This window comes from Dendroctonus ponderosae, unplaced genomic scaffold (assembly GCF_020466585.1).
Source record: "Dendroctonus ponderosae isolate FM_Combo_2020 unplaced genomic scaffold, Dpon_F_20191213v2 Dpon_F_20191213_8, whole genome shotgun sequence".
Taxonomy (NCBI): Eukaryota; Metazoa; Arthropoda; class Insecta; order Coleoptera; family Curculionidae; genus Dendroctonus; species Dendroctonus ponderosae.
The window spans coordinates 6,861,491-6,872,686 of NW_026019016.1; the positions used below are offsets into that span (position 1 = coordinate 6,861,491).

Consider the following 11,196-nt stretch of genomic DNA (forward strand, 5'->3'; position numbering starts at 1 on the left):
TCAAATTTTAAAACGAATTAAATTCTCTGAAAACATTTTCAATAGCAATTTGTTGGAAACATTTTTTCACAAGGCTTTAGACTTTTTAGCTGCAAATCACCTACTCTAGAAAGTGCATAATGCATACTATGACATTTTATGTTATTTGTGCAATAAGTTTCTTACGTATAGATTTACAACTGTTGCAATACTTAGGAGCAAAAGAACAAAAAATCAGGACTGAAGGACGGATAATTTGTTACAAGTAACGGAAAAAGTAGGAAATGTAGAAGCGTAGATCTAGAGACCTACAAAACTATTGCCGAAACGTACCCAGAGCAAGAGAGTTGGTTGGCTCAAAGAAATGGAATTTTGAACCAGAAACACTTATTTTTGTGTGCATGAACAGGTAAAAGAAACGTTTAAAAGTGCGTAATTGCAACTTCAAATGTAATAAAAATAAAAATAATATCTGACCCTTTTTTGCGTATAAAATAAACTTAATAGACTGGCAGAATACATAACGAAACTCTTTGACGATTCAAGAAAGACCCTATTAAGGTTTAGAATTATCATCATGAAACGCCTAAAAAGGCCAAATATCCTGAACTGGATGAGTTACATCGTGAAGCTGTTATGAAATAGTCAGTGTAACAATCTGAGGCATTTCCTTAGTAGAATCGGTAATACTAAAAATATGGAACTATGTTCACGAGCCCAAAATACTCTCAAATGTATGAAATAACAGAAAACTAGAAACTTTTTTTCAGAAGCTGCTTCAATATTAGGAAGGTGGCGATATATCGAGAAAGACAAGACATATCTAGATTTTTTGCATGTTTTACAAATAATATACATGATAATAATATAATATCTAAAAATAATTTGAGTCAATAAAACAATAGCGTACAAAAGCAGAGAAGCTGGTAGAAAGCAAATCAACCATAAAAGGCACATTTCAAATATACCTAAAGGGGAATTTGAAAAACATAATCAAGAAACAATGACATGCTTAATAATATGTGGAGAGAGACGCAATTATAAATTAGGTCTGGTACAAATACAACATATTCTTAGATGTTATATTTAAACAAGAATTTATGATATTTTGTATATTTGATTTTACTCTTAAGCGGGTTCCTTTGTTAAATATTAGTGACAAAACAAATCCTTATCATTGACGACTATAAAATAATTTTTTCTATATTTAAGACAGAAACACCTCTGTTTTTCGTTATGGAGCCCTGAAGATTGCTTAAATAAATCCGAAACGTGCGCTCAACAAAAGTAAAGTTTTCATTTTTTGGTACTACGTATTGACCGATAAACGCGAGGATCTAACTAGGCATTTAGAATTTTAGAATCGTTCTTGCTTTAAGTGGTTAAATAAAAAAGATCTTCGTTTCGGTATTTTAGACTTCACTTAAATTTTTGTCTTACTTTGAAGGTGCTATTTGACCTTAAAATAAATTTCCGGATCTTAAAAAACTCAATAGTACCTTGAATTATTTTGTGTTTGCTGTTTAAAAGACAGAAAGTTGAATGTTTCGGTCACTCAACATTCCACTCAAGTGAAACAAAAAAAAACAGGAACAGTTTGTCATTTTTTTGAATAAAGTTTCGTTTCCAAGCAGTAATTTTCAAAAAAAAAATGCAAAACGTTTTTTGGCTGCTAAAATAAAAAGGCGTTAAATAGTATTGCAAGTTTATTTCAATAAATTGTCAGCAATTCCACATATCAATCTTCAAAGTCTGAAGTTGGTTGTTTAAGCCACCCAGGTAGTTCTAGGAGAGTAAGTTCCCGATCTGGACCAGGAATTTCCATAGATGGACCATGGGATCGACTTTTGACTTTCAAAGAGACCATATGGACGGAATTGGGACGGAACTCTCTGTGTTAGGGTCAAGAACCTGTTAATTCCGACACTTCGATCAAATCGTTTTACACGGTCTGACCAGGTCTGGGATTGCAGTTCACCTACAATATCTTGTTGAAGTTGCTGTTGTTGCTCAAAAAGCGCTTGTTGCAATTGCTGGATGACCAATTGACGGGCGAGCTGCTGGTTGACCAGTTCTTCTTCTTGCCGTTGAAGTTGCTGTTGGACTTCTTGCAATTGCAATCTTGATTCCTGATCTTCTTGAACACTGGAAAGCTGGACCTGGATTTTTTGCTTTTGCTGGTCAAGGAGTATTTTCTGTTGCTGAAGTTGCTTGATCTGGCCTTGTTGTCTGCTAATTTCGCTGAAATTATGCGTACGTAAATTATTTTTCAAACAATAATCAGGGAAGTAATTACGTTTGGATTTCCTGGATGATATTTTCATCTACAAGTTGTTCCACTTTCGCAAGGAATACTCCGGAATGAAGGTCTGACTGTCTTCCTCGACCCCATTGCTGAGTGTTTACATTGTCGATAGTCAGTTGAGACTCAATGGCGGCTTCAAGAGTTCTACCCAACTCAGAAGTAGCTGCGATCACTGGAGCGACAGTTTGTTGGAACACCAACTGTTTCTGCAGCTTGTCGATGGCTTCGTTTGTCGTTACCTACCAAAGATGGAGTAGCTGGATAGAGGAAGTGCCAGAAAGGACAAAGAAATTTTACCTGCTGGGCAATGTTTTGCGGTGCAATTCTTTGCTGTTGCTCAAGTTGCTGAATGCCTTCAACTGTTTGTCCTTGCCTAGCTAGCAGGGCTTGTTGAACCACTTCATGCGCAGCTTGTTGGGCGGCATCAGATTTAATGACTCGGTCTGATCCTAAACCTTCTTGAATTACATTCTGTGTTTGCTGGATTTCGCGGCCAATCAGTTGAGCAGATTGCTGAGCGGGAGTGAGCCGATTAACACGTTGCAATGCAGACAAATAATCTGGTGACTGAAAGTTTCCTGCAAATAAAAGGAAATGTTATGTAAAGTGTTAGGGTCTACGCAAGTAAAAGAATTGCCTTCAGTGCGCCATCCCAATGAGCCACAACTGGCCACTGCAACAAAAGCCAATAGCAAAATAGGCTGCATGATAAACTGAACTGGATCGACTGTGATTCCTGTGAATCTTCAGCAGCTTTTTATATGTGATTTTGCTCGTCTTGAATCCAGACAATTCTATAAATAATTGTTTTAATCAAGCAATGTGTGTTATTTCTTGCGTAAGGAAAAACACCGATATCTTTGCAGGAGGCTGCTTATCTTCTTCGAAGGTCGGTAACACTTGTTTACTGTTTCTGCGTGCCAATGAACACTGCTTTGCAAAATTTCCATAATTAAGCAAAATGAAGTGAATAATTTAAACAGTTGCGTTTTTTAATACTCTGGCATTATATCTGGGGAGTTTTCTTTCCAATAGGGGCTTTTGCGTTTCATTGTATCCAAAATCAGAGCTCAATTTTGTAGATATACAGTTGGTTAATTCAAGTTCTAATTATATAAAAATCTTCATTTTCATGATTCATTTTTTATTTCTACTAGTGTCTTATTGCGCCTTACACGCCTTATATAGAACTCCGGGTTCTACATAATAGTTAAACACGGACCGAACAGTTTCAACTCTCCAATTTAATGAATGGAGAAATGGGAGAATTTATGGGACAGATATTTTTAAAATATTAAGAATTAAGACTTCAGTATCAGTTTCGTGGTAAGCAAACAGTAATTACTCTTCTTTTATCCAAAACTATGTTTAGTTTCTAGCACCTCTCTCATAACCTAGTAAAAAATTCGAAACTTGAGAAAAACATAACTATAAATAATTCACTTGCACTAACTTCCTTCTGAATCAGTTATTTGATAATTTGATATAACAAGATCTTTCAGAAATGTATTATTTTTATTTGCTGGGTTTTAGAAAGAGCGAAATTGATTACCTCAAACTTATTTTTGCTGTGTATTTGGGTTATTTTCTCAACATGAGTTAATTCGTGTCATACGCATAATCGTTCAAATTCAAGTTTTGCTGTAATTCGTTTTTTCGTAGAATTCGTCGCAACAGAAAATGTTCACCTTTCTATTTGTCTCAGTGTCAATATTCAAACAATTTTTTAACTATTTTTTGTATTTTTTATCAACTGATTTTTATCGTTAGGACTTAAATATCGGTTCCCTAAATAATTTCCGCGATTTCCTAAACCATCACGAAAATCAAGTTAGAAACATAAAAATGATGCAGATAATCCGAATTGCTTTAAGGTATATGTTTCATATAACTTCTTTTATTTTATGTTTTGCAATTACACCAAAATTTACAAACGTTTCTTTTTAGTTATAAGCATACATGAGTTAATGCCTTATAAGTTGGGAACTCAACATTTTTCTAATGTCGTCTTTTTACTTTAGATAAATTTTGGCGATTGTAAACCCAGGCGACTCTTAATAGGAAAAGGGTTGTTTTAGTAGAATTTAAAAATGCATGCCACCTATATAGCACAAGGGGAAGCTGTATCCCTAATTTGCATCCCTTCCAGAATCAATAAAGGAGAGATGATCTAGTGTCGGCAAACTGAATATTTTTTAATACCTCCTTCAGATGGCGGTGTGAAACATGGGAGATGTAAAGTATGATTTCCAAAGTTGTTACTACATTTTAAAGCATCAAATTTTTTGAGTCGGTATGCGTAGTTTTCGTTATTTGAATGTGAAGGTATTGTTTCCGTTACAGGCTCAGTTAGCCATTTAAATCAGTTTAGACTGTAATCGTTATATTATTTTGTTCATTTATTCATTAGTACTTACATAACATTTAGTTTGATGATCAATTCGCTTTTACCTACTCATTTTTAGTTACTAGAAGAGGGCTATTTAAAAAATGTATAATTGTCTCGTTGCATCAAAATTTGAAGACAAACTCTTTTGTAAGTAATTAACAAAAAGTTCCATATAAAGTATATTTCTTTATAGTTTTCCATTTCCATTATATAAAATTAAAACGGCCGCTAGAACCAACAGTTTCCGTTAAAAGAATAAAACCCTATTAAAGAGATTTCAAATTATTTCAGTTTCATTATTAGAAAAATAATAGAAACACAATGCCGCAATTCCTTTCGCCCTCGGGCATTTCAATGCCTAATTAAAACCCTAACGAAAAAGGGGTGAAGCGGAAGTAAGTTTCGATGTCAACTGTGTTGTACCTGCAAATGCAATGGAATATAATTTATGGGTACAGGTATGCAAATGTGGTGAATAATTTTAATGTATAGTATGTTCCTAGAAGTCTGTTTTTTGCTTTATTCTTCTTCTGGAAAATAATTTGCCCAGATTATACTAGAGGTGGATATACTGTGGATTCACTTCCTAGCGGTTCTGTAAGTAGATTTTCGAGTCCAGGATATTTCGTCTATTCGGTGTCTTTCTTCTAGTTATGTGCGGGGATTTTCTCTTTTGCTGCCCTTATGTTGATTTGTTCGATTTGGAATTGAACTATAAACAAAAGTTTGCAGCATTTGAGTTCGAAAAAAGTAACAGTTTGAAGTGCTATGAGAACAATTATTATTTCCGATACTAACATCCTTCCATTATGTGACTTCCATATGCAAGAATCAATTTTTAATTGAAAAAGCTTCAATTTTTTACAACTGTCTTTTGGAAATATTCAATATTATGATTGCAACACCTAAACGTACTACTTGAAAACGATAGGAGATTGATTGTTGAACCAGTTTTTAATTCCCTAGAAGTAGGAATTATGTATCACAGACATATTTGGATTCATGCATTTTTTGCAATACCAAACATTAATATCGATTTTACTGTTTGCAGTTTAAACTTTACATTTACGTCGATTATTTTTTGCAATTTGTACTAAATTTGCTGGCTTTGCACTGAAAAGTAAATAGCTCAATATGGACCATTCGCTTGCTGAGCACAGCCGTAAATTATAGCCGTAAATCATTTTCATAAAAGAATAAGTAGCAAAGGGAATTGCCTTAAACAAGTTAAGAGCTAAGTGAATTAATCACGCCGGTGTAAGTTTTAATACGTTATAAATATTAATGGTTAATTTGCTCGTTTTTCTTTTCAAACGCCTTTTTTGCTAATATTGCAATCACGACTGTGCATAGTTAAACAGATACATATTAGCGTCCTTCAATACGAATACTTAGCAATACGATACACTGCTAGGGGACTACAGAGTAAAAGACAGTTAGATGTTGTTTTATTTACTCTGATATTTACTACATTTTTAGTCTTGAAGCAATGCAGAACGAACCAAAATTGGTAGGTAAGTGAACGGATGCACATAGAGAAATGGATAGACAAACAACCAACGAAGACTGATTGAATCATGAACTGACGAGGTACGAAAATCGCCAAGAATGAATTTTTTTTCACACCACAGTTTAACAATCTTGAGAAATAAGATGCATGAATTCTGAGTTGATATTTTTCGTAAAATGGAAAATAAATGTCTCAGACAAAACTGTTGGCTCACATTATGTAAGTCTTCAATAATTGGCGCAAATCTTTTGAATGACTTTTTCCAATCTGCGTTTAAAGCCAACAGCCCAAAACGGTCATTTAGTTATTCGCCTTAAAAGTGACTTCTAAGACCATTTTACCAATTATCACTATAAGCTCAATATGTTTGAGTGATTTTTGCGACTCATGCCTTAAAGTTTGCAGACCTGCAGTGAGTCTTTATATTATACCTAATATACTAAACGAACTGTTTTATTTAAGGAGTAGTTACTTGAAATTTTAGATTAAATGCTATTGCATCACTTGATTTTTTCAGTTATATGAGTACTTAAGACCATAAGTAAACCAATTGAAAAAGCATTTTTTTTACTTATTTATTCATTACAATTTATAAATCGCATGACTACAGTTTGAAGAGCAACCAAACAGTAAATCTGGCTGTTCTGACTGGCAGAATAGGAAAACTCAAAAATAATTGTTGGTTGGACGGTCGCAGAAAATTAGCCTTAAATTAAAATATTTAAATGTTTGCTATTTTGCACAACCCGTGTTTGCCAATAAAACATCCGAGACTCTGAGGACAATTCAAAATATTTTTTCTTATCATTTAACGGTTTCCTTATTTTTTTAAGTAAACAATTATACCGCAATTTTTTATATCATAGGCATTAGCAAAAACAGCAATAGCAAGTTGAATGATGTTACCTTTTGGTTGATAAATCCAATAATAAACATATTTATATTTATACATACAGTCAACAACTGATTAAATGCTCTCCCAGTTTAACCTTCGCTCCCCCATAGTGGAAAAAGTCAATAAACAAATTAATGTAAAATAATAAGGTATTTATATTTACGTTGCTGTCAGGTTGAAGGCGCCGTATTAAATTAGCTAGTAGAGAATACTGTGTAGCTGTTACGAGACATGTACAGGATCTACAATCTACAGATACTTACATAACAGTTTTATTTAATTGCTGGAAATTAATAACATTTTTTTAAACATAAATCAAACAATTCTAAGTAGATGATTTATTGACCATTGACGGTTTCAAAGCAGGAAAAGTTTACAAAAGGAAAAACACCTTCAAAGTGTATTATAATTCATGTGAAAATATTTCATAGACTATTACGAAGAAGTTGCTTATTAATAACCAAATAAGAAGTAGCTGAAATTCAGTTCTTGAATTTAAACTTTTTTAATCCCAAAAGCCTGTACAAAATGCAATGTTTGCATGCGAATGTTGCGTAAGTAAAATGTAAAATAATTTTTGTACTAATGAATGTTTTTAACTGTTTAACAGTTTGAGAAAATCATCGAATATAATGTTGTGGCTCATTAAAGCTACATGGAAAAACATAAGTTATTTCACAATTCCTTTAACCTGCTTAGAGTCTCGTGACTTTAATCAGCATCTGTATTTATAGATAATCATTTACATTAAAACAAATGGCAATAAATCATGTACCATTTCGATGTTGGAATCCTATGCAGACTTTCACTGGGGCCCTGATAATATATGCCAATCATTTAGTTAACATTAACCATTAAAATAATATGTGTTTTCTATAACAAATTTTTCTGCTGGTAATGGCGAGTAGGTATAGACATTTCTTCACACAATGTTATCGGAAACAATGGGCAATTTTTCATTGTAATGTTCATTTTGTTTACATCTATTTAACATGTAGTTTTTATGCAACGCTCGCTTTAATACGTTACATGTTTGAAAATATTTTATAAATACCTATAGCTTGGATATTGTGCAAAACTGCTTTGCTTAAATGAAGTCAGGTTTTATTCTCATCTTGATCCGTCCATCAGCACCAGCTAAAATTATATAAAATAATTTCCTTTCGAGGAACTGAATAGTTTTATTTGGTTTATAAGTTTCTCTTACTGCCTTAGAAAACAGCGAGTAGTAAGGCTTAAGTATTGATAAGTTTTGTGATTTTTTAGAATTTTTCTTGCCAACATTTGTTTCAAACGAGCATATTTTCGACATTTTACTTTGGAACTGGGCAAAGTAGTAGGTTTGACTTGCTGAAACAAATTAAATTTCTAAGAAAATTTTTCATATTCCTGCCAGCTTGTTCAGTTTATAAATAATAATAGTAATAATATAAGTCTTTAAAAACTCGCTGTCATTCTTTAGAAACCACCGTTGAAAAATTTCTATTTGCAAATTTACTATTTGAAAGATTGGGATTATAAACCAATAAAAAAACCGTCTGTACAGGTGTAGTAAACCACGAAAAAATATCTACTGGATATTTACAAGAGCTAAAAAAACATAGTTTTTGAATGCACAAATGCAACGTCTCTAACTTTTGCATACAATAATAAAAGTTGCAAGTGGTAAGTGGTAGACAGGGGCAAAAGCGTTTTGACTATTTAGAATTAGATCTGTTAACAAAGCTGCAAAATTTACAACTATGACTTTTAAACGAAAATTTTGGTGGTGGATGACCAAATTTTTATATTTAGATTGATATGATCCAAATGTTTAATGCTAAAAATATGTTAATTATTGAAATCAAGTCGTTTGCGCAAGATGGAATAAGACAATATAAATTGTTGTATTTCAATATATCACAACTGGTAATGCAAAGTTTCTTCGGTTTTTGGTACAATTTCTTTGAATGGAGACCATCTGAAATCTTTGTCTTCAGTTTTGCATTTTTTCGGGATGTAAAATTCTAAGCAACATCAACAGCTCAAGATGAAATTTCTCCCAATTGAAGAGTAAAAGATAAATTTACTGCGCATTATCTAAACTTATACCCATAAAGTTAATATGCATTTATCGATTTATTGTCTCAAAATAGCAACAGAAATGATGCATATGGGCACAATGTATCTAACAGTTCTCATGATTACACTTTCTTTTCTCTTAATTGTTCGTGTTAACCCAAGACTTTCTTGCATAAGTTCTCGCCTAACTGGAACCACCCTTTCCAATGCACTTTACCAGGTGGTGGAATGAACAACATTCAAACGTTTCAGCATTACACGTACGTTTTGAAACTGGTTTCAGATTTTCCAACCTGAATGCTCCGGAATGTCTCATATGCATATGCGAGCAGAACTAGAAATAAAAACCATTGTCTCGACATTTATCCCGATCCACCCCGGCTTCCGCTTCTCACGGTTCATCCCTTAATGAGATGCGAGCGCATACATTAGACGTACTCGTCAACCCTTCTAATGAAAGGACAATAAAAAATGCCGCGGATCTGAACAAACCCAGCGGCCGATTCCCATGCGGAGGACCAGTTTTTATGTGGACATGTGACGATATGGAGTTACCTTGGGGATGTTTTTTCGTCGGGTTAATTTTAATATATTGTTTATTTTGTCGGGTTTTTTGCATATGCCTGAACAATAGTGCGGCACATCTATGCATGTGGGTTCGTCATAGTAATAAATTAGATTTAATCTACAAATTTTTATGTTAATGCTCATCAGCCGCTGAGTATGCATATGCCTAGCTGTATGGTATAGAACTACATAGGAAATATGAGAACAAGAATCATCAATTTCGTTCAGAAAAATGCTGACTAACAGAAGTGGACTTCTTTTAAGATCACTTTAATATTGTTTAGATTCTATTGCTCAAATGGCCTTAATGTACATGGTACAACTTTAGAATTTGATCGTTAACTGGATCGTTTTGGACGTAAAAGGGCAGCTGTGGAAGCACTGTTATACATTTATCAAACTTTATATTGATGTATGCAAAAACTTTAAAATATATTGCTGCAAATCATTGTTTTGTTAAAAGCCAATTCCCAAGGTTTCTTCTTGCGTTGTACATTTTGAATGCATGTTTTACATTACAGATAAAGCAGCGGTGTTCAAGTGAACCTCAGAAGAAGTCTTGAAGCTTTTGATGTTCTATTCGGCACAGCGGGTGGGACAGTTCTCAAGACATGCAAGATTAATGCTTTTCACACGATAATAACCATGAATAATACCCATCATTAGAGAATATAAAATTTGCCTGAAAACCAGAAAAAATCAGGTTCGCGCAAGTAGGTGAGATACTCGTGGGTTAATTATTCAGGAGTGGCAGCTTGATGAATGATTGGAACGGTCATAATTTCGCGGTTATTTCATTAGCTCTCTGTCAGTTTGCTTTATTACACAGGGTGTTTGCGCGAAATCGACGGTGGGCATAATAGGACTCCATTCCTGAATTTTAATTGAGTTATTTCCAGTCAATTTGCGCTGCTTTAATTACATAGTTTCCCAGTGGTAAAAATTTGAAAATGGATCAAGCGGCTGTCTTTTGGCGCATACCACACTTAAATACCCCACAATTTTCCCATAGCAGGCGGCAATTTCAATTGCCATTGACATTTCATTTAGATATTTTAAATATAAATCATATTCCTGGAAGTCACTGTAAAATATATGGTGGTGATTGATTTATTCACCAGCTCGTTTTCATTTCTCCATAGTTTCAACTCAAATCGTTTGAAAATCGGCAGCAAGAACCAGAGGAAAAGTAATTTAACCGTCGTAAATGTGAAATTGGGACCCATTTCATTCAATCTGCGAATTAGGCTGCTTTATGAACAATTCTTTATATGAAGTGATAAGATAGTAGGTACATTGAAAATATGAAAAACTTATTGTGAAAAATTATAAGGTTTCTAAGTGTTTTGCATGGAAATACCACGGCTTGTGTTGAAAGGGATTGAAAAAAATACTCCAAAGCCTCCCAACCGAGTTTAATTCAAAATTGTTTTCAACATTTTTTATCACAACTTTCGTAGGTTTCTACGTAGTTCGTACGTACGTGGTTT

At 33.6% G+C, this 11,196-nt stretch overlaps 1 protein-coding gene and 2 long non-coding RNA genes across 3 annotated transcripts; 1 reads left to right on the forward strand and 2 right to left on the reverse strand.

The window, feature by feature from the left end:
- Positions 1-1,672: 1,672 nt before the first annotated feature.
- LOC125505377 (zinc finger protein 853-like) lies at positions 1,673-3,054 on the reverse strand. The gene is made up of 4 exons (XM_048669082.1): positions 2,922-3,054; positions 2,582-2,862; positions 2,276-2,523; positions 1,673-2,220 (listed from the first exon to the last, which is right to left on the reverse strand). The coding sequence occupies exons 1-4, from the start codon at positions 2,989-2,991 to the stop codon at positions 1,746-1,748; spliced, it is 1,074 nt and encodes a 357-aa protein (XP_048525039.1). The 5' UTR covers positions 2,992-3,054; the 3' UTR covers positions 1,673-1,745.
- Positions 3,055-3,101: 47 nt separating this feature from the next.
- LOC109546599 lies at positions 3,102-4,958 on the forward strand. The gene is made up of 2 exons (XR_002172795.2): positions 3,102-3,610; positions 4,306-4,958. It is a non-coding gene; the product is annotated as an uncharacterized LOC109546599 (long non-coding RNA).
- LOC125505378 lies at positions 4,800-8,412 on the reverse strand. Its single transcript, XR_007282134.1, has 2 exons — positions 7,090-8,412; positions 4,800-5,385 (listed from the first exon to the last, which is right to left on the reverse strand). It is a non-coding gene; the product is annotated as an uncharacterized LOC125505378 (long non-coding RNA).
- Positions 8,413-11,196: the final 2,784 nt, after the last annotated feature.